General features: G+C 41.7%; 1 protein-coding gene across 3 annotated transcripts in view; it reads left to right on the forward strand.

Moving 5' to 3' along the window:
• LOC125458557 (AT-rich interactive domain-containing protein 5B-like) overlaps positions 1 to 24,209 on the forward strand; it is a 90,382-nt gene that overhangs the window by 22,340 nt on the left and 43,833 nt on the right. For 2 of the 3 annotated variants that reach the window (XM_048543944.2, XM_059650804.1), the window contains exons 3-6: positions 2,521 to 2,746; positions 10,453 to 10,683; positions 11,445 to 11,552; positions 24,078 to 24,193. In XM_048543944.2, the coding sequence (XP_048399901.1) occupies positions 2,521 to 2,746; positions 10,453 to 10,683; positions 11,445 to 11,552; positions 24,078 to 24,193 (681 nt within the window). The remainder of the gene's footprint in view (positions 1 to 2,520; positions 2,747 to 10,452; positions 10,684 to 11,444; positions 11,553 to 24,077; positions 24,194 to 24,209) is intronic. The other variant, XM_048543945.2, reaches the window with a different exon arrangement.

The raw sequence follows: 24,209 nt of genomic DNA on the forward strand, positions 1-24,209 counted from the left end.
AAGAAAACTCTGAAAATTCCAAATGATGGAGCAACTAAACTATTTTGGAATGGATCTCAAAACCAAGTTTGTTACTCAAGAATTAACGTGAACCATTACATGGTACTATTAAAGATATATTAGATTAAAAATGTAAAAGTTTTTCTTTTGAAAAAAGAGAAAGGAGTATAGTCATTTTCCAATCTTTCCTGATTGTCTTTTCTGTGGAGGTAGGATTGAAGTTATTATAGACCTATTTCCTTTAATACTTTAGCATTAAGGTGACCTTTTCCTGTGTCTTATGTGGATAACTGCATCAAGTGAGTTCTGTGCTAAAGGTTTCACCTACCTGACTGGGACTTGCATGTAGCTTTCCGTAGAATGGTGGCCATGAAAGAATTCAGAAGCATTCAGCAATTACCTTTTATAAACTTGCCTTGGTTTCTCCCGTGATGCGTGTAACAAGCTCGAGAGAGGAGGAGCCTGTTCCATTTGGCAAATGTTACATTTATTCCAACAGCAATGGGAAATCTCCAATCCTCTGCAGCCTCGCTCATGTAACAATTTTACTTTATATCAATATTCAATATCAGGGAAGATACATCATATTAGATATGGAATGTGAACCTACTACTAGAGCGTGGAGCCAGAGGAACACAGCAGGCCAGGCAGCATCGGACGAGCAGGAAAGTTGACATTTCAGGCCAGAACCCTTCTTCAGAATGGGGAGGGGGAAGGGAGCTGGGAAATAAATAGAGAGGAAGGGTGGGGCTGGGGAAGGAAGGTGGGATGGCGATAGGTGAATGCAGGTAGAAAGTGGTGGGACAGATAATAGACAGGTCAAGGAGGCCCGGATGGGATGGAGGGTTGGACATGGGTTGAGGCTGGGGCTGGGGAGATTTTAAAACTGGTGAAATCCACGTTGAGACCTTTGGGTTGTAGGCTCCCAAGGCAGAATATGAGGTGCTGCGCCTCCAGTTTCCGGGAGCCGCAATGACACAAGCTGTAATGGCCAAAATGAAGACCAGACTAGCTCCAGGCAGCTGGCATCCCCACTCTGGACTACCAACCCCCGACCCTGTTTTTTGGGGGTGGGGGGGGTTAGGCGGGTGTCCAAGGCCAAGAGTCCAAGAGAGTAGAACAGGAGAAGAAAACCACGGGGGGAGGAAAAGAGGGAGTTAAAAAAGGAAAAGAACAGGTGGGGTTTGTGCCATTGTGGCTCCCGGAAACTGGAGGCGCAGCACCTCATGTTCTGCCGCGGGGGTTCACAGTCCAGTGGCCTCAACCATTGGATTTTACCAGCTTCAAAATCTCCCCACCCCAGCCCCATCTGATGATCAATCCTCCCTCTCATCCCTGCCTCCTTGACCCGACACAACCTCTCCATCTTCTCTCCCACCTCACTGACCAATCCCCGTGTGCGCTCACCTATCACCAACCTGCCTACCTTCCCCAGCCCCACCCAGCCTCCTTCTCTACTTATTTCTGAGCCCCCTTCGCCCTCCCCCATTTCTGAAGCAGGGTCCTGACTGGAAACATCAGCCTTCCTGCTCCTCTAATGCTGCCTGGCCTGCTGTGTTCCTCCAGTTCCACGCAGTTTTATCTCTGACTCCAGCATCTGCAGTTCTTGCTATCTCTGATACTGCTACTTTATTCACCTGTATATTCGCCAACATTTTTTATTTATTCATTCACTGGCTAGGCTAGCATTCGCTGTCTATCCCCAAAGGCAGTTTAAGAGTCAACCACAGAGCTGTGGGTCTGGAGTCCCATGTAGGCCAGACCAGATAAGGATGGCAGTTCCCTTCCCCAAAGGACATTAGTGAATCAGATGGGTTTTTCCTGACATTGGATTCGTGGTCTTCATTATTGTCGGGATTTTTATTGAATTCGGATTCCACCATCCGCCGTGGCGGGATTCGCACCCAGGTCCCCAGAACATTTCCTCCGGGTAATGGGTTTCTGTATTAACAGTCTAGTAGTAGTACCATGAGGCCATTCCCTCTTCTGTGACAGGAATCACTGGCCCTCCTATCCCCTAGGTTGCTGTGGCTAACTGTTCAGATCAAGTGGTTTCTCAGGTATGAAGAACCCAACTTGGAACCTTTGTTTATACAGATGAGTGACCTACATCGTGATTATTTAAATGGTAATTCTTTGTGAAGCATCGATGGATTAACTGCAATATCAAACATCAAGGTATTGAAATCTGTTGTGATTTCATATTACTGTTACTTGTGGATCCAAGTCTATTTTACACTTCCAGTGTGGTGCAGAAATCTTCCTTTTGCCTGAGTGGAAACACTCAACTGTTCCCAGGTTTCTGGCTGGAATTATTCCCATAATAGTGTCAAAAAGCAAACTGACTGCTATCCATGTCTTACTGATGGGAGAGATTTCTGCGTTTGCAATGAATTGTGTGTGAAGCACTTTATGATGTTTTGGGGAACCTAAATGGAAACTCAGCATTTTTTCTTTTAATATTTAGCTAGCTGAAAGTTACTAACAGTTGACTGCTCTTTACTTTTTTGTGTGTGATAGGATGAGGTCATTGCAGTCTCCAAAAGGATAATTATCCGTCTACAAGATTTGGTGAAATGGGTGTGCACTGAGAGTTCACAATGGACCACTGATACTGAGGAAGAGAAACCCAGCATTATTGATTTGCATTGCAGTGACTGCAAGGAGGACCCTGAGCTGAACGTCACATCACCTACACGCTGCTGCCACACCTCAAACAGTGTGGAAAATGAATTTGAAAGTTCAGGTGAGGATTTGTCCAATTGGTGATGCCTGAGCTGAATTTGTAAAAGAACTTGGGGTTAAAGCAGTCATCTGAGATTTACCTTTCTCTCCCCCTGTGAATTGTTGGATGCTGATTATTTCTGCAGAGATCAGCTAATTTTTATCCAACTTTTGTGGAAATTGGCTTTTATATCAGTCGTAAGGGGAACTGAGTGAGGTGACTTAAAGTGTCTGCGTGGACACTTTTTTTTATTTTCTGGGCTCCCTAGTTAAACCCGCCCAGCTCCAGATCATCTTGTCACGAGGGCCTCCTCGCTGTCACTGTGTGGCTCAAAAAAAATCCTTAATCTACAGACAAACAGAGTAATTGGGAAACAGAGTGGTGTGGTGTATCAGGCAACAGTTTCTTTTTCATCTTAGCATTCCTCGCTTTTCACAAAAATCAAAGCCAACAGGAAAATCGCTGCAGTTCAGTGAATGGGCATTGAATGCAGGTTCCCAATACACATCCAGGGGACTGGCCAGTAATATTGACCATCATGAAAACCCATTTCCTGTGGGATTAGTAAATCCTGTTGGAATCTATATGAAGCACAATACCTGAACAGAGGGGATTTTTTTTGATAGTGTATGAGAACCCTGGCGGCACAGTGGCTCAGTGGTTAGCACAGCTGCCTCACAGCGCCAGGGACCCAGGTTCGATTCCAGCCTCGGGCGACTGTCTGTGTGGAGTTTGCACTTTCTCCCCATGTCCGGGTGCTCTGGTTTCCTCCCACAGCCCAAAGATGTGCAGGCTTGGTGGATTTGCCCACAGTGTTCAGCGATGCCTAGATTAGGGGAGTTAAAGAGGAGTGGGCTGGGATGGGATGCTCTGAGGGTCAGTACAGACTTTTTGGGCTGAAAGGCCTGTTTCCACACTCTAGGGATTCTACGTTCTTTGAACCCTGGGGTAAGAAGGGGCTTATTCCTTAGTATCAGAGATAGTGGGAACTGCAGATGCTGGAGAATCCAAGATAATAAAATGTGAGGCTGGAAGAACGCAGCAGGCCAAGCAGCATCTCAGGAGCACAAAAGCTGACGTTTCAGGCCTAGACCCTTCATCAGAGGGGCTCTGATGAAGGGTCTAGGCCCGAAACGTCAGCTTTTGTGCTCCTGAGATGCTGCTTGGCCTGCTGTGTTCTTCCAGCCTCACATTTTATTAGCTTATTCCTTAGTTGTTGCCATATTTGCCACTAAGCGCAGTGCTTGGATGGTAATCCCGCAATTGCTGAATTTTAAAGCAGAACACAACCTTGAATAATAAGTGCAAGAATTAATGTGGAAAGGATCCTGAATTCAAATAAACCTGGCCTTGGGCAATGGTGTCCTTCAGAGCCTCACAGTTGGAATGCATCTTAGTTGAGTAGGTGAGCTATGTTTGTTTCACATTGGAAAGTCCTTTCTGTATAACACGTGGAGCTTGAAAAGAGCGGCAAGTCCCTTTCATGACCTTTCACCAAGCCCCTGCCAGATGCTGTTGATTTTTATTGAAGTATCGCAAGGAGGCAGGCCCCCAGGTTTGCCTCAGTGGCAGCACGATCGAACCCTGTGCGGTTGGTGTGAATTGCCCTGTGTCCTAATTGTTTCTCCATCTGACCTCTCTACAGTGGTACAAAGAGGGATTGAAACTTTGAGCAGCTTTAGTGATGTTTTAGGGATAAGTCTGGATAAGAAATGTCTGCAAACCCAGAGGGATGAATTTGGGCTTGTTCTGTGCATTAATTCCTTGCAGTGATTTTTTTTTCATTTGCAACATCTCCACTCAGCACCTTGTGGAATTGCAAAGTAACACAAAACATCTTCAGCAGGCAATGATGGATACAATGTACAACTAATGCTGATGTTTCACATGATCACAGTGTAGAAGATGGACGAGGGTTCTTTTTATCAGTGGTGCATATGTTAGCTTTAAGGAATTGTCTCCAGTTTAAACACCTGTGATAGTAAATAGCAGTAATTTGCCAGCTCTTCAGGATCGTGAATAGAACCTCATTATGAGTCACTTTCTACTTGTTTTGGTTAGTTTATAATATTTTGTGAAGGATCAAGTGTTTACTTCTGAGGTTGAAATTGTTGACAAATAAATCATTCTATATTCTCAGGCTGAATTCTTTTGACTTTCTGTCCTAATTTAGTGTATTTTTATTTGCATATGGAAATTGAAAGATGGTTAAGATTATTAGATGACTAAACTTCACTGTGTTTTACCTTATTCAATGTACTTCAATTAAGGTTAAAAGAACTTCCCTGATGTCAGTGTATACACACAATGAAGTTTGTCATGTGAGGGGCTCTTGTGTACTTTCTTAGTAATTACCAGTTGTGTAATCTGCCAGAGACAGTTCCCATGAGAAGAAAAGAGAGGAAAGACCAGAATTATTGCATTTAAAATAGATTTGAGATGATGATTCAAAAATTGACTGCGTGGCTGATGAAGAAGAAAGTTGCAGACTGCAGGAAGATGTGAATGGATTAGTCAGATAGGCAAAACTATGGCAAATGGAATTCAGCCTAAAAAAATGAGATAGGGCCAACAGAGCTTGGAAGTACAACACGAATAGTAGGATACCAAGAAGTGTACAATAACAGGATCTGGGAGTACATGTTCACAGATCCCTGAAGGAGACTGGTCAATGGTATGCTTGCCTTTATTTCTGAAGCATAGAACACTCAGAGCTGGGAGGTTATTCTAGAACAGAATAAAAACACAAGTTATACTACAGCTGGCTTACTTTATGCGCTTTCTGACCAGTGTACTGCAGGAAAGATGGTTGTGTTCTAGAGTACAGAGGAGATTTAAGAGAATATTACCTGGACTGAAGCATTCTAAGTTATCAGGAAATATTGGATTGGCTGGGGTTGTTCTCTTTGGAACAGTGAAGACTGTCAGGAAATTTCATTGAGGGGGACTAAATAATGTGGTCAGGAAAGCCCTCTACTACTTGGTTGAATAATCCATTACAAGAGGCAGGGATTTGGGGAAAAGTGAATGCAGTTCAGGGGAATTTGAAGGAAATTTCTTCCACCAGAGGGTGGTGGAAGTGTGGAACTCCGTGTCTGAAAGTGTGGTAAAGACAGAAATTCTCATCATATCTTAAAAACTACTTGGGTCTGCACATCAGTGTCTTAACCTTCTGGAAAGTGCATTACTGTCTGATTTCTCAAGCTGTGTGTGTGTGTGATTGCACATGCAAACTGTAAAGTTCTCCATTGGTTTGCCTTGGAGACTTAATGCTGGTATTCCTTTCTCAGAGGGTGCTTGACTGACTCCCACGAGTTAAACCAGGGAATTGTTTGCAGTAAGATTTGATTTTATATAGAGCAGGCCGTCGGACCTTTTTGTATGTCAAGATACTGTTGTCTAATGGCCTGGAAAGGTTTAATAATGGGGAGTGCCTTAAGCACCACTCACTGTGGTAGTATCATAGACTTGGTGGGGAGGAAGTTTATGTTTTTGGCTAAAGGTCACCATCCAGGCACTCCTCATTACTACGTAGATTACGGTGATAGAAAATAAATATAACTTATCCTTCCTGGCTAACGTGCAATGAATTATTTTGTGCTTAAGGTAAGGATCACTTCCAAACAGAGTAACAAGTGGTCTACCTTTCACATGCCAGAATAAACAGGCCATGAGGAATGCTACCTGAAAACAAAGTTGTGGCAGTCAACCTACTGAATGGTGAACTATAGTGCAGATAGCCTCAAACACAGTGGTCAGCCGAGAAGATTGCTCATCTAGTAGGCATCTGTTCCAGATTAATTTTGTTGAGTTGGTATTTTTGTATTTTGCAGTAATAATGACAGCAAAACTGTCATGTATCATATAGTCCAAATTCTCTGGGTCCAATGGCAACTGCTGAAATCCATATCTTGTAGCTATTGTCATAGAATCACGGAATTTACAGTACAGATGGAGGCCGCTTAACCCATCGAGTCTTTACCAGCTCTCTAAAGAGCGAGTCCCACTCTCCAGTCCTGTGTCAGTTATAGTACACTTCATTATGGGCTTCAACAGGTAATTTGATATTGTCAACATTCGCTTTGAATCCTCACCCAATCCAAATTTGTACATTGTCATAAAATCTCTCATTTCTAATTTTTATGGAAATTTACAATACTGTTGTTTATATCTTAATTGCTTGCTGTAGCCCAATCACTTGTTTTGTTCTCTGTAATTAAAAGTGAATGCTAATCTCAATTTTATTTCCTGGTTTGCTGTCTGAGAGAAGTGTTACAATCGATTGACTGATTGCCCTGCTTGATAATGTCACTGTAGAATGGATGTAGACCAATTGGTGCCAGATTCATGCTGATGTCAGGGAAGAGGGAGTTAATGCCACAGAAATCGTTAGATCTTTAAGGCATCTGGCAAATGTTGTTGCTTCCCTGCCGCCTGTGATAGCCAAGTCAATGTTTGCTTTTATTAAAACAAAGTTTTCTTCAGATGAGCAAGTGTGGGGACTGTGTAGCCTCTGATGTATCAAACAAAAAAAATTAGATGAAGGTATAATTTCTTCCCCAGCGCTGTTTCTTTAATATAGTAACATCATCCACCCCGGTATGACTATTTGTAAGTGGTAGTCACCTTGCATTTTTTGAAGAGAACATGACAGACTCAAATAGTTTTGTTTTCAAGTTTCAATTCTCTAAGATAATACTATAAAAAAAAAAGCATTGGGAACTAGAAATAATTTCTTTATGCAGAGACAGGTTGGAATGATAGATTCACTGTCACAAGTATCTGAAACTACTTTCGGGGCTTAAAACGTCAGCTTTTGTGCTCCTGAGATGCTGCTTGGCCTGCTGTGTTCATCCAGCTCCACACTTTGTTATCTCGGATTCTCCAGCATCTGCAGTTCCCATTATCTCTGACAACGTTAAGGAGAGTTGTTTACAATTTTGAACACCTTTCTAGATACAATGCATTTTGGAAGGTTGAGTAAATAAGTTGAAAAATTTGAGATCTTGCACACTTACAAATGGCTAGCTTAAAAATGATGAGCTCAACAGCCTCTTTTGCTGGAAATATATCATTCTGTGGAAGAGGAAATGTGTGTACACATGGGATTAGACTAGATGACTCATTTACAAACAAAAAAAGTCGGTGCCGATTTCATGGACAGTTTCTCTGTAGTTCCAAAGCCCTGCCATCTGTGCCTGTGTGAACTTCAGTTTAGAATAGCTGAATAAAGCTGCACATTAATTGCATCAACCCAGCCTTTACCCATACAGTTTAGAAAGATGTGGAACCTAATGTTACATTTCCGTTTGTTCTGTGTTAAGCAGTGACTCATTATCATTGTGAAATTGATTTTCTCCTGATCTCTATACTTCATCTCTAGAACAGCGAAATGCCTGTGATTATGGTCGAAATTCCTGCAGTCTCTTTCTTGCTGAAACAAATTGTTACTGGTGCATCTTGAGCAGGAAGCCAAATAAGCTTGACTGATGTGACTTAAGGGCCATGCTGTGAATCATTACCTTAATTGCTTCAGCTTCCACCTCCCCACTTTTTAACTGATCTATTCCCAAAACAATAATGCCTCGCTTGTGCCGAGCTTATTAAATTTTCTAGTGAAACATTGCATCCCTGTTAGCGCCATCCGGTGCCCATTCTCAGTTGGCAGCTGTCTTCAGCATTTTCGCCGGCTTTTTTTTAAACATTTAAATCTGTGATTTGTTGCCATTGCTCCTTGAGTTTCTTTTAATGCATTTAACCCTTATGTTGCTGCTGGCCTTTTATAATTTGCAACCTTCTGTCTTTCTGTCAATTTTTATTGTTTTGTTTTCCTTTTCCCCCTGCACCTGGGATAGTTTTCTCCCACTTTTGTTTAAGTTGTTATTCCCGTGTGGCTGTAGATGTTTGAGTGATGGCTGGTAATTTGATGAAGGGTAATAGCTGATGGAATCAGAGGTTGTCTCTCACCCACACCCACTAGAAATACAAAACCTCATCTAGTGTTCAGTAAGCCCATGCGCTCCAGAGGTGTGTAATAGCCTCTCCTGAACAGGTTGGTTTAGAAAATATCTATTAAAATGTGTAGCATTTTGCAACAGAGCAGAAATAGAAGTATTCTCGTGCAAAAAGACTTAAGAAACCTTTAATCTTCTACTGAGAGTCCAAATACCCGACTATGTCAGCACAAATACCAAAGTACACGTTGTACTTACAAGATATAAAACGCCTATGGAAGCTTTTCACCTCAGAATCTGGCAGGTTACTTTTCCAAGAAAAGATTGGACAAGCTAGTCTTGTATCCGCTGGAGCCTAGAAGTGGAAAAGATAACTTGATTGAAACAAATAAAAGCTTGAGGTCCCTTGACAGCGAGGGACATGGGAAGGTGGCTTCCTTTTATGGAAGAATTTTGAACGAGAGGTCATTTCAAATAATGAAGTGTCATCCATTTAAGACTGAGATGAAGCAAATTTTCTTTTCAGGGTTGAGTCTCCTTTGAACTTCCTCCCTTAGATGGTAAAGGTCAAAAATCACGCGACACCAGGTTACAGTCCAACAGGTTTGTTTGAAAACACTAGCTTTTGGAGCTCTGCTCCACGTTATGCCTGAGGAAGGACCAGAGCTTGAAAGCTAGAGTTTTCAAATACACCTGTTGGACTATAACCTGGTGCGGTGTGATATTTGATCCTTTCCACCCCAATCCAGCACCGGCACCTTCATGTCCTAAAATGGTAATTGAAGCCAAGTCTTTGAATATTTTTAAGGCCAAAATAGACTGATTCCTGATAAGCAAGAGGGTGTAAGGAGTAGGGGCAAATTGCTGCAGAATCTGGAATCTGTACTGCAAACAACAAATGCTGGAGACTACAGCAGGTCAGAAAGCATCATTGCACAGAGAACAAGAGGAGTTTAGATGACTTCATTAGAGCTGAAGTGAAGTGTGCAGGGGACAGCATTTATGCTACAGGATAAACGAATGTGAGGCTGGATGAACACAGCAGGCCAAGCAGCATCTCAGGAGCACAAAAGCTGACGTTTCGGGCCTAGACCCTTCATCAGAGAGGCCTGAAATGTCAGCTTTTGTGCTCCTGAGATGCTGCTTGGCCTGCTGTGTTCATCCAGCCTCACATTTTATTATCTTGGAATTCTCCAGCATCTGCAGTTCCCATTATCTCAGCATTTATGCTACAGTTGGGGGAGGGTTGTAGAGTAGGTTGGATTGTGTAGTACTTGAATCAGCCACGATTTTATTGAACAGGCTTGAGAGTCTGAGTGGCCATCCCCTGGTCCTAATTTCTAAGGGTGAGATGGGGGACGAGCTTGATTCCAGTCTCTCTCCAATAACTGTGTCTTGTATTTAACATTCTTAAGCTACTGTTGCTTCAGGGAAACTTGCTGTGGATCGCACTGGTGCCTGCCAACATGCTCATTTTACTAGCCACCTATTATTGTACTGAAATTAGCAATTCAGTTCAAATTTACATTAAAATAATTAGTTTTCTAGTTTTTCCGTGCTTATTATGATGCTGTTTATTATTTCAATTGGTGGTCTTCTTGCCCTGATTACAATTCCTTAATTTAGATGAGGTAAGTTATCTTTTACTATTATGGCACTGAATGAGGTATTGGTATGCTTGCGTTCTATCTCATGAGGCTGTTGTTGATATTGTGTAATGAACTGTTCGAAGCCAGTCTCTGGTATGACCGAAGAAACCACATTGTGTTTTAGGGTTTAAAGACGATCGACCACGAGTGAAAATACTAAGCTACCCCCAGTACTGTCGCTATCGAGCCATCCGGAAGAGAATTCAGAAAGCATCAGCTGACTGTGTCAGTGAAGCTCAGCTACTGGCTCTCGGAGGAATTCTTCTGGTTAACCAAAACACCAAGATTCTTTACTGCCGGGAAACATTTGAACACCCAACGCTGGGGGATAACAAATCCATATGTGATGAGTTTGGTGAGTTATGGAAGTTTGCCACTTTGTTGCCTGTAGAAGCTTGTCTGCTTGTTTTCTTTAACTGATAGTTTAGCACTCTTACTCCTCTTTAATATGGATTGCAACCTCATTATGCAATGTGGAATTGTCAGTTTTAAAATAAAACCATGTGTCTTGTAATTGGAGAATATGAGCTTGCTGTACTAGACTCTGCCATATGTCTAGGGAAGCACTGATAATACAGAGAGAGAGAGAATCTCTGAATGGTGGTACAGGTTACAGGATACATTGTCCCTACGGTTGCTCAGGGACTAGTGATAGGAAACATTTTTACAATGTTTTGTTGTTTGTACAAAACTATTAAAAGTGACGTCACAAAATTTTACGGATGGAAAGTATGCCTGGTGCTGTTATGAACAGAAGACAGAGGCTAGCCAAGATGCATGGTTTTCCTTTTGTGTTAACGTTCAGTATTTCTAAGACTTAAACTGATTCTGAAATTAAATTTTGTTGTGACTTAAAGGCGTTTGGGATTTTAATGGATGTGGGATTCTTCCACTCAATCCAGTATAACATCAGAGGAAGAGTGGTTACAGAAGCAATTTGTGTTCTCCTGTCCTGTGTTTCCCCAGTTTATCCATTGAAAGTGAGGAGGAGACCCACTACAGAAACTTCGTCCCCTCTCTTAAGCTGAACCTGAATGGAATTGAGGTTGTAAATGACAGAATCCTTTTGTGAGTTGGAATTTGGGGAAAAACTTGTGACTTTTGTGTCCTCTTTAGCACCTCGTGTTTTGACACGTACTTCAGCTGGGAGAGTGGTCCGGACAAGGTTACAAATCACTGCACAGCCGCGATCACTGACCTTACTACGTCTTCATTTAGCAGGAGGTAGGCTTGCCATTTTTGTCAAGTTGCACAATACGACACTTCTTCCTTTCGGTTGTTCTAAACTGAAATACTTCATTTCTTTCCAACAATCGTGAAATAAAGAATGATGAGTGAATTCAAAATGTGCTTTGAGTGTGCAGGCATTTTGACCAGTAGCTAAAGGCTAGGAAATGAGTGCCTTAACTCAGTGCTGCTAATAATGTGACCCAGGGAATCGCATGAGATCCATTTCAGCTTGTGACTCTAGAGCTGTGGTTTCCCTTTAGGAATCTGGAGGCACTATTTTTCGCCTGGCTGTGAAATGTTACCAGATCCAGAACTGTCTCTGTGCCTTTTCCCCCTCATGTTCCTTTTGTGAGGGGATGAAGAGATGCTGCTGGGAAAAGTAATCTAATGCATAACAGCGCAAATCTGTGTAGCTCTTTCAGAGAGGCCAGGGGCCCAAGCCTCTTCAAAGCTGTACTATCAGACAAAATTTGGCATTGAGTTTTGGGCAGGGAGATCCAATTTCTTGGGTAATCCAGTACAGTTATGGTTTAAATGTGTTGCTTGGTAAAAGTGACTGACAGTGAATTTCTACAGGCCAGATAACTTCAGCTCCTCGTCTTTCATAATGACAGGAGTTGCAGCTAAAGGAACGTGCAAACAAAATGTTATTTTTCCTCAGCAGCCTGGATCTAAAGAGGGAACAGTTCTTGGTGTCAATACGCCGCCTATCGACCTGGAAAAGGAGGGTGAAATACATTTAATAGAACTGTTCCGTTTCCTTCCTGAATGTTTCCTGTCTTTTCTTCCTCTTATATTCTGCGTACATTTAGCAGACCTGAATGCGTGATTTTACCCACCTGAAAAGCACAGCTCCATGCAACTGAAATCTGTCAGGCCATGCTCACTTCCAACCTGGGCTCCTGTGGCCCCAGTACTTGTCACACGATGCCAACCTGAAAATGACCCATTAATGCCCCACTTGTTGCCCGCTAACCAACCAATCCTTTATCCATTCTGTTACCTCTACACCAGGAGCTGTTATTTTGTGGTGACCATTGTTGTGACACTTGGACAATACCTTCTGGAAATCTAAATACAGTACATCCACTTCTTTCCCTTTATTTATGTTACTCATCACTTCTTCATCAAGAAACATTTTGTTAACCTGTTTTTCATCTCTCTTCCTATACAAGCTTGAAAGTTGTTACGAGCTTATTCTCATTCTGTTTTCTCCATTTTTTTTTTCCCCCTTACCCTTTGCTGGTTTGTAAGCTCTCAAATCCTTAAGCTTATTGTTACTTTTGCCAACCCTTTACACCCATCTTTTAACCCAGTACCACTTTATTGTAGTTGCACTACTCTTCAATTGGATCTTTTCTTTAATTGCTCAAGGGAATGACACTCTCAATTAGGCAGAAAGTAAAGTAGTGAGGATGTTGAAGACTATCTTCAGAAGGACTGTGTAGTGGTTGCATCAGCGGATGTTGTCATAGACAGACCTATCTGCGGCAGGCGAATGGATGTAGTAGCTATGTCCTTGAGAACTTCACCAGCTTATTCAGTTTAGAAGCTCCTGAGCCACTCTTAGCGGTGGACATTGAAGTCCCCAAGCCAGAGTACATTCTATGCCCTTACCATCCCCAGTGTTTCAACATCGAGGAAGACTGATTCAAACACCAACGGGTCCTCATTGGGTCTTGAAGTCAATGTTGAGGGCAGCTCCTTTTCACTCTACAGCAGTGCTATCACATCTGTCAAGTCTGTCCTGCCAGTGGGACAGAGCATGGCCAGAGGTGGTGGTGGTATTGGGTCTTTGTGTGCAATGTATGATTTCATGAGTATAGCTGTTGCTTGACTAAATTGTGAGACAACTCTGTGATGAGCCCCCAGAGAGCTTTGCAGATTTGATGGAGCTGTGTTTGCCATTATTGTTTCCAGTGACTTTTCATTACCAGGTGATTCATCTGGTTTCATTTTCCTTTTTATTTTGGAAATGTTCTAGCAGTGGTTATGATTAAATGCTTTACTAGGTCATTTCAGAGGCCAGGTAAGAGTCATCCACATTGCTGTGGTTCTGAAGTCACATCAGCAGTTTCCCTCTTCTGTGCGTGTTTGGGTGTCTGCTAAATACCTTTTAGTTAGCAAACTGATGGGTGAGGGTTTTTAGAAGCAGATGAGCTGAGGCAGGTGTAGAGTTTGGAGATGTTTGGGGAGTTAAAAATAAGATACAAACTAATATGATGAATAATATTTCTGTCCTGGCAAAGGTGTGCTCGTTCTTGTCTATCTGATCCACATTTCTGAGCTCCTTCATTAGTACACCTTTGTTTTCTGCCTGCCCATGTAGTAGTGCTGAAATTAAACAGCAGGGGGCAACATCTGTGCACTTGCTAAGAGGAAGAGGAGTCATACAGAATCGAGCTTTCGGACTGTGACTTTTTCTGCACACCACATGATTGGGAAATGTTTGGCACAAAGGCAAGATTTTTAAGGCTTGAACAATCGTGCTCCGGTATCTGGCATTCTTTAGTTTACTGCCAGTCAACCAGTTGCAGAGGGATTTCTCGCGGCGCCCCCCCCCCCCCCCCCCAAACCCTGCCGCAGAATGGAAACTGTGTGATCTCGCAGTGAATCTTAAATGTCGAGGAATGGTTTTCTCTGTCCTGAGCAGTGCTGGTTGAGAACAAGCGCATGGTTTATATCATCTTCAAAAAAATCACATGACACCAGGCTATAGTCCAACAAGTTTGTTTAAAATCACAAGCTTTCGGAGTGCGGCTCTTTCGTCAGGTGCTTTGGAGAATTACCTGGAATTACCTTCCCATTATCTCTCCGCCTATATGTCGTGGGCCTGGGCGCCCCTCTCCACTTCACCCAACAAAGGAGCGGCGCTTCGAAAGCTTGTGATTTTTAAATAAACCTGTTGGATAAAGTCTGATGTTGTATATGTTCTGACTGTGTCCGCCCCTGTCCAACACAGGCACCTCCACATCTTCGTGGAAGATCAGTTGGGTTGTTATATTTTTGAACTGGGTAAAGAGAAGAACGGAAAGTATCGTGAGTTTTCTAAGAGGATGAAACTTAATGGACAAATTTTGGGGGAGGGGAGAGGTAGGGCTATGGGGAGACTGGTGTTCAGCTGGGTCCAAAAATGGCATTTGTGCTGTCAAATTCTGGTAAATTCCACATCTTTGACTTGGTTGCATATGATTTTAGAAACATACATTTCAATTTAGAAAAGCTGAGTAAATTTTCTCAAATCAAAAATGAAATCAGCAAAGGACATTTTAACAAGGCCAGCACTTCAAGATGAGTGAGAAGGGTCTGGATCTGAAACGTCAACTTTCCTGCTCCTCTGATGCTGCGTGGCCTGCTGTGTTCATCGAGCTGTACGCCTTGCTACATTACCTGAAGATGAGTGATGCAGTTCAACATCTCCATTATCGCCAATTTCAGATTTTTCATTTGTGTTTCATTATTTGCCCCTGACAACTGAGAGAATATAGCTGTGTGATCTAACCACGTATGAAACTGAAGGGCAAAATACACAAATTTTGCAATGCAAAAGATGTCGGTCTGTTTCTCAAAAGAATGACCAATTGCCTCTTCCAGCTAGGTGTGTATATTAACTAGAAATTCTGAAACATTTTGCCCATCATGTGACAAATGCCAAACCCCGCCCAAATTGCTGTCTGCTACATTTAAACAAATGCAGTTGACCGCTGTATCTGAAGACTTCCAAAGTGGAAATAAAAAAAAACCAGAACTAAAGGCTTGCACAAATGCCACAGAGAAATTTGGTTTCATGGTTTGACTTCGAGCTGTGTTACACAGGCGGTTGGTAATGATTTGTGAAATGAAGCCCTGCAGTAAATGAGGTCACACAGCTGTGCTGTGATTGCCAGTCAGCCCTTTGTAGATTTCTGCCTCTGGAATTTCCTTCCATGTGATGAGTTGAGCAAAGAGTCGTATCAGTTTGTGTGCACATTTCCCCCACAGTATATTCATTCTGGTGTACTTGCTAAATATAATCCTGGAGATTACATTGCTTTTGTTCATTGGGCATTCGAGTGGCTCCTATCCATGTGAAGTAATTTGCAGTGAAACCATTTAATGGGTTCTTGCTTGTTCACTTCTCCTTGGTTCTATAAATGCCTGCATTATGACTATGTCCAAGACCAGCTGTTGCAGTTTTGTTGTATTGACATTATAGATCCTTTCATCCAAGCAGTTATATAAACTTTTTATCCCCAGCCAAAGTACAGCGATTTATCATCACCATCATCATGGGTGCTGTGTCCAAAGGCAGTTCCTTGGCTTTTGGTAACCTTTCCATGATACACTATCCTATGCCAGTATTGCTATTTGCCAATAACTTGCTTTTTAATTTTTAAATCCTCCAGCATTAACACCTCTTCCCTTCTCTCTTTCTTTCTTTGAAAGTTTATGCCCATAACATCTCTCTTTACAAGTCAGTTTCTTCTTTTAAAAAAATGTGATAAATTGATTCTCTGGCTTTTTCTTAACATGTCCAGCAGTTTTCTTTGTTCATTCAGTGTTCTCAGATTTGATCATTTGCTATGTTTTCTGTCCATTTAATGCTTCCATTCTTCTCCACACCTATATTTCAAAGCAGCTTCACAAGTTGGACTCTTTGTGTAAGGGCCAAGTGTCTTCTGCATCCAAGATAACACTTGTCACTTGTCTTATTTCTTCAGTTTAATAAATACTTGTTTCACAATAACTGTTCTTTTTCCTATTGCACCTTCCACCTGCGTCCTAAATACGTGGAGATATTAAATGACCTGATACCTCACACCTCTGGAGCAGGTGGGACTTGAACCATGGCCTCCTGGCTCAGGGGTAGGGACACTACCGCTACATCACAAAAACCCTAATTCAAGAATGCTTACATTTGGCTGTGCTGTGATTGCCAGTCAGCCCTTTTTATGATTGAATTTTTCAGTGCTTTTTTTTGAGGTATGAATCACTTCTTTGGTTTTACCAAAGTTCAAAATGTTGCAAATCTTGTAGTTCTCCTTTTCTGTGTTTCTTACAAATGCTTCATCACCTAAAAATGTTTCTTTGATCATTGCTTGAGTACTGGGGAGTCGGTTACCCAATTGTAATGTCAGCGGTTATAGTCCAAAGGTCAAAGCTAATGCTCTGAGGACACATGCTCAGATCCCCACATGGCGGTATTTAAATTCAGATGATCACTGTGGAACTGAAAGCTAGACTTAGTATTGGTGACGTCTTCAGCGATGTCATCACTGACCTTTGGAGCAGGTGGGACTTGAACCTGGACCTCCCAGTCCAGGGGCAGGGACATCACCACCACACCACAAGAGGGCCACGGTGACTAACTGCTGTTGTACAACCCCATCTGCTTCATTTAATGGTAGAAAGGCTGTCATTCTCATCTGGCCTGTGTGTGATCCCAACCCCACAGCAATGTGATGGACTTATAACTGCCCTCTGAAAAACCTCTGCAAGCCTCTCCGTTTAGGGGCAATTGGGGATGAAGTAACAAACGCTGTCCCTGCCAACAACACCCACATCCCCAAAATAGCTTAACAGTTGTGTAAAATCTCAGTGAGATCATTGATTTATTATCTGAATTAAACCATAAAACAAGACTTGGGCGGAAATGAGATGAATGTTTCAGTGGGACAGAGCAGCCTAATCCCATTCTAACCAGGGCCCATGATAGAAGGACATTGGAATAATCAGTGCCTAGCATTCTGGAGGGCGCATTCTGCTCTGGTTAGGGGCTACAGAGCCCTGGTAAGTGCAGTTCTGGTGTCTGTGATTTCTGCCCTTGTCTCTTTGCCCCTCACTATTCCATGTTAAATAACATTATTGTAAACTACTTCCTATCTGTTCACAGTCAATATCATTAGAATCATAGAATTTCTACAGTGTAGAAAGAGGTCAGTCTGCTCGTTAGGTCTGCGCTGACCTTGTGAAGACCCTTTTCCCCACCCTGTGCCCATAACTCTGCATTTCCATGGCTAATCCAGCCAGCCTGCACATTCCAAGACACTGCGGGCAATTTAGCATGGCCAGTCCTCCTACTCTGCAAATCTTTGGACTGTGGGAGGAAACAGGAGCACGTGGAGGAAACCCACGCTGTCACAGGGAGAACATGTAAAAATTCACACAGCCAATCGCCTGAGGGTGGAATCAACCCCAGGTCCCTGCTGCTGTGATGCAACAGTGCTAATTGATATGTTCCTTCTTAGATGGAGTTGAAGAGTGACCTTAGAGATTTATAAATTCATGAGAGATAAGTGAATAGCAAAGGTCTTTTCCCTAGGGTGGGGGAGTTCCAAATGAGGGGGCGCATGTTTAAGTTGAGAGGAGAGAGATTTAAAAAGTACATGAGGGGCAACCTTTTTTACACACAGTGAGTGGTGTGGGATAGTGTTCAATAGCGACTGAGATCAGTGAGTGCCGAAATAGCCTCTTTTTATTGACCATCTGTAGTGGCATAGTTCGAGGCGGTGATGGAATCCAAAGTACAGTTTTACAGTAGCCTCTTTAATACATATTTTTTACATACATTAAAAATTTTAGTACTGTGGTGTCACGTAGTTGCATCTATTGTGCACAAGTTTGTGTGACATCTGTCCTGAGGAAGCAGGAGATAGTTTGACCACTTGCTGAATGCTGGCTGTTACTCCTGATGGGATTAGAATGTTTGTCCGGTCTGAGTTTGCATAATTAAGAGGCGTTAGTCCTTTTGTCTTTAAAGTTAGTAATGTTAGAGAAAAAAATACTAGACCTATACAATCTAAATAAGTGACAAATTATATGTGTTCTAAATAGAAGTAAAGAGGGTGTTAAACTGATCTCCCGCAGCTGGGTCGTGAGATTTCATCTACTGTTGCTGGTTTTGACAGATCCTACACATTCATGCAGTTTCACAAAAGCACTGTTTAATAGTAAGTGTCTTAAAGGGGATAGTGGCCCTGCTTAAGAAGTGCACATGAGTGGAGGAAACGGTTTGATGCTTGGCAACCTATTCGGGTCTCGAGAGACAATCGCTAAGGGCTAATTGATATTATAATCTTTTCATAGTTTCGATTGAGAAATGGAGACACGCTGGCAGGGATGGCATTGTTCTGAGTAGGTTACAGTATTAACATTTATTCGGGGGTGGCCTTTGATGCAGAAATAGGTCTAAACACTGCTTGCGGTATGGGGCCAATAAGAATTGAAAGGTATAAAGAAGCTGTAATGGCTTGGAAGGGAGGTTTAATTTACTTTAATGTGGTTTTATGGAAATACACTATATAGTAAACAAAGTGCTTGTGAGTGAGTTGGTAAAACAAATCATAATACAATATCTCTCAGCGGCTAGCGGTGGATGCAGGTACAATTACAATATTTAAAAGACATTTGGATAAGTACATGAATAGGGAAGATTTGAAGGGATATGGGCCAAATACAGGCAAGTGGGACTAGTTTGGTTTGGGAATGTGGACAGTGTGGATTAGATTGAGCTAAAGGGTCTGTTTCTGTGCTGCATGACTCTGTGACTCTGTTGGTAATACTGTCATCTCTGAGTCAGATGTTTGTGAGTTCAGTTCCCATTTCGAATTCCTGCACTCAGAAATGCAGTGTTGAGAAAGTCCTTTTTGAAAAGGGTTCAGTCAAAATCCACGCATGCTGTAAAGTTGGTGTACAGGATCCCAATTTGCTATTTTCTGAAGAATAAGAGTGTTAGCACTTGTGTCCCAGCTAACACTTATCTCCGAACAATTTCTCAAAAACTGATGGTCAGATTATTGTCGCCATGCTGTCTGAGGGTGTTTGCTATGTGGAAACTGGTTGTCATGTTTCCTACATTTATAACAGGGACTACTTTGAAAATGTACATCATGAAAGCTAGCATGTATTGAGATTGTAAAAGTCACTAGTTCTATTTCCGCCTTTATTTTCTTTTTGAAATAATGTTTCATGCAGAGTAGTGAGAAACAAATTTATGATGCCTTTGTATGAAACAGTGTCTGTACTGTATTGAATGGATTTTTTTTTGTTTGCTGTAGACTGTCAGGTGTTGAGGGATAATCTCTAATACATAATAAAAATGAAATACAATCGTTCCTCATGAATTAATGACTATCATCATTTCACCTCAAATCATTGAATGTTCCTGCTGATTGGATTGTACACTTATATAATTAAAGTGGCATTACATTACATTGTGTAGTGTCACCATAAAAGTTATATTTGAGACTAAATTGCGGTGTTTCAAAAGTCAGGATCTGGTACTTATTTATTTTAAACTGTTTTCAGTTGTTGCATGTGGTTAATGCAGTTTAAGTCACAAAAGACCCAGAGGTGGAAAGCCCTGTCTTCCCATTCTTGTCAAATTCTCAGCTTCTACCCCTATTGATGACATGTGTTCCCAAGAGTTTTCCGCACTGATTCCTGTTTTGCCTAATCTATCTTCTAGTCAGCCGTGTTGTCATGCTGTCACATTCTGCGGAATGTGTGCCCATGCGTGTCTGAACACGCTCAGATCTACGTATGTGCTGTGTGACGCTGTTGTGTTCTATCTCATGGTCTTACGTTAGTGTGCTTTTAAGAGACGTGATCATGACATCGATCACCATGCCCAAGAATCTGACCTGCGGGTATAATGGCCTCATGCTTCCTTTATCTGGGACTCCATGAAGCATGACCCGCTACTGGTAACATGTTCCTCATTGTTCCTCTAATACCAAATGTTTGTGGATAAAAGTTAGATGGACTAAACATCTGTTGGATTCGTTATTGTCAGAATGTCCATGTCCATGTCCATTTCTTCCATTGAGAGAGACAGCATTAACACTGCTGCATCTGTTAAAATATGCCTGTTGGAGGGAAAAAAAACTCATCAGATGCTGTTGTGATTCAGCTTCTCCAAAATGTTTTGGCATTTCCACATGGCCAAGATGTGTAGGCAATGCTGCCCTGCCTCGTTTACAAATAATTGTTTCTGGTATTTTATTTTCAGTTGAAGGCAAAAGAATCATTTAGCTAATACTAGAGCTCTGGGCAAATTTTTTTATTTAAAAAAAGAACTCTAACCCAGTGACCTAAAATACTTACCTTTACTTGGACCCCTTCACTTTGAATGGATCTCTCCCTGTTTGTTTGATATCTGCTATTTTGGTGCTTTTGGGTGCAGACACTGAAGGGGCAGCCGGACCCTTTGGGGAATAGAACCTTTCAATTGATGTGCAACGAGTAAACCACTGGGAAATGTTCTTCCAATCTATAGAACGAGATAGATCTGTTTAAGGAATTGAAACAGGAACCCAATGGTAGTTCTACTTCCCTACCGACTGCACCCTCATGTTGCCCCAACACATTTTACATAATTCAGCAAAAAATCAGAGGTGAGAACTTTTGGCCTCACAATGCTCACTAACATGTCCTCACCTACCTGACCATCAGTCGAGCTCTGTGTAAGTTTGTGAAGTGCTGTTACTCACGGTGTGTATTTGCCTCTTTACTCCCCTATGCCTTGTTGCATCAGAGCATCCAGATTGTCAGTTCTGATGACCATTTCATATATACCTTGTTGATTCCACATGGTCTTAAGACCAATACTTGCTGGTGAAATGTTCACTGGTAAATGTTGAATTAAGGCAGTTCAACCCAACCCAAGTCTGCTGAGTCATTTTCTGAAGATTATATTTTAGTCAGTTGGAAATTGTTATGTGATAACATTTTGGTGAAGTTTCTGACATTCTAGCCTGTCTGGAAGTTCATGGATTGTTTAATGGAAGCTGACTTTGAGGAAAATGGCCTGTACAACTTGGCCCAATCTGGGTGAGCTCGATGCTGTTAGCTGTGAGGAGCATTAGATAAGTTGATTTTGGATTTTCAGTTCCTTTCCACTTTATCTCGGATCTGCTGCATCATGTAGCAAGACTGCAAACAGTGGGTGAAGATAAAATGGTTTGGAATTTGTTCTCATTCAGTGTCCTGAAATTTGTGCATGATCGACATCCACTGAAGTGAAGTTAATAATTCAATCCATTTGTGCTGATGGCAGACCCTTCAACTTTACCTGCAGGAGGAGCAACCTACAATTATTAAAGTACGTAGTACCTGGAGTCGTCCTGTTAAAAGCCAGTTTTTTTTTAGTCTCCGACTGAAGAAAATCATTTGAAGACTGTGTGTTTCCTTTGTTCACTGCAGTAAAAGTGAACTGTCATTAAGTTAACCAGTACTGACGTGTGAGGTTTGATTCGTACTAACGAATTGACCCTGATCGCAGGAGCTACACTGAGGCTTAAGGTTTTAATGAAGAACATTGATCCTCTTTTGTGAAGGGAAGGGTGTTATTTTGGATTTTAGATTTTTTTTATTACAATCATTACAAATTCTTGTAAGTTCATGAAGACAGTAGTGTGTTTAAAGTTAATAATGAGTGGTTGAAGCTGGGAGTATTGTTTGCCTGTTGTAATCCCCATGTTTTAAGCATTTGAAAATGTCTTGGTGACTGTAAAGCCATTCTAATACAATAATTGTTTATTAAGATCAGAAATAAACTGGTTTGAGTTGGTACAGAGAGACTGGGAATGGTTCTAGTTAGATGGAATGTGATGGTAATAACGTAAGAGCCCCAGGATTCCTGTAAGAGCCAATAAATTATTTAAAATGGTAAATGGCTGCAGTTTGACAGTTCATTTAACCCCAACTGAAAACACACTTTTTCCCCTCAAGATCAGATAGTGGGAAACATGACACCACTCTGTCAGGCACAGCGTAGAGATCTATTAGATGGGATAAAGCAAATTTAAATCATTCCAAATATTTGGACAAGATGCCACTTTTTAAAAAAAAACCACAAATTGTTCTTATTGGCTAAGAGATGTGCAGGAAGCCACTGGTTTGTTGCGTCCTGGAAATGACTTGCCTGATCGGTCGCAGTTTCAGAGGTGATTTCAATTGGATGCTTTGGTATGTGCATGTAATTTGGGAGGATATCAGTGAGCGTGTGCAAGGGCAGGGTTACAGTGCTTATGAGACAGTAAACAGCAGACTGAGGAACAAGGAACTATCCAGAGCTGCTCCTTAAGCATACTGCTATAATACTGCTATTGTTACGGCAGCCCCAATTCTGGGCAATATTCTTTGGGACTGAATGGAATTTGTATTGGCACAGAGTGGACTCTGGCTGATCAGCATCGGCTGATCAAATGTAAAATTGTAAGTATCATAGTCGGTTGTACGTTAATTATTTATAAAGGGTTGTGAAATTCCAAATGTAAAGAGAACAACATAAAACTCTCCCGGCTAATATGAGGTGAAGGAAACAATTTTTACAGGAAGGAATAGTTATCATGCTGTAGCAGAGAGGAAGTTTGCAAAAATAACCAACTTCAAATAAAACAAGGTGTGTAAAATATTTTTAGCATCAAAATACATAAAGGAGTCTTAAACCATCTAATTGAAAAAAGATGGGGAGTGATGCAAGATTAATTTCAAATTCCAAGCATGCAGAAATGAATACGTAACCTCTATAATTAGTGTCCTGTGGCTGCCAAATGACTCAAATTTGTTTTTAATGGTATTAGAATGATAAATAGTTACTTGGAAGTGGAATCGTAATTGCTGAAGATAATTGGAAGTACAGAAGCAGAATGATATTGGCAGCATTTTTGTGTATGATTTGATGCAGATTTTTATCGTGATTATTTGCTTTTCTGTCCCCTCTCATTTTGACATACTTAAATGAAATATAACTGATTAGGAGAGTGAGGGTTTTCTGTTGGATTTGCCATTTGAATTAAATTAGTTTTGCTGCACAAACCGACTCGCGTAAACATACAGCTTGTAGTCAGGCATTCAGCTTTGAGGGACAAAGGCAGTGGGGGTTGGTCATGGGCAGAATGCATGTGTTGACAAGCTGATACTGACTGGAGTGTAGATAAGGGTCAGTGTTTGCATATACTCTTTTTTTTGCATTTCATTGTCATAACATAATCAAAATTTGAATTAAGCAACCCCAAAAGAAAGCTTTAATTCCCAGTCTTTCTGACAACTTCCATGGTGGTTATTGTTGGTTGTTAGCTTGTGGCTGGGTGGCAGGGTGGGCTGAATTTGGGACTGAATGCTTATAACTTGGTGTTAGTGTATATATCAGGACCTATTTGATGTGCAACGAGATGGTTCAGTGTGTTGGCACTGTTCACATTATTTACTTCCTGATGTTCTGTAATTCTAGGAATACCTGGTAAATGGCCTGAGGACAGTTGGTTGAACTGTGATTTTTGTTTTAAGTATTGAAATTACATCTCACACCACAAAAAAATACAGAAAGGAGGGGGCGGTGTGGAATATCAAGCAAATGTCATTGCCTTGTTGAGCAGTCATCGGGTACATTTAGTTGGACCCAAGCCAAAACCCATATTTGGGGAGATAAAAGGCGGTGGGGGGAGAATCTTGTGCTTCACCTCTGGGGCAATGATGTAAAGATACAGCAGCGACTTGCCACTGATACTTTTGTGTGTCTTTTCTGCTTCCTGGCAGCAGCCCGTATCAAAGGACGATCTCGAAAAAAGAAGAAATCGACATGCAGAAAGAGTGACGAGAGCTTGTCACGGGAGAACCAATGGCCCTGCCAATTGGATGTCAAGGAAGAGAAGGTTAGTGAACTGGCAT

This window comes from Stegostoma tigrinum, chromosome 13 (genome assembly GCF_030684315.1).
Source record: "Stegostoma tigrinum isolate sSteTig4 chromosome 13, sSteTig4.hap1, whole genome shotgun sequence".
Taxonomy (NCBI): domain Eukaryota; kingdom Metazoa; phylum Chordata; class Chondrichthyes; order Orectolobiformes; family Stegostomatidae; genus Stegostoma; species Stegostoma tigrinum.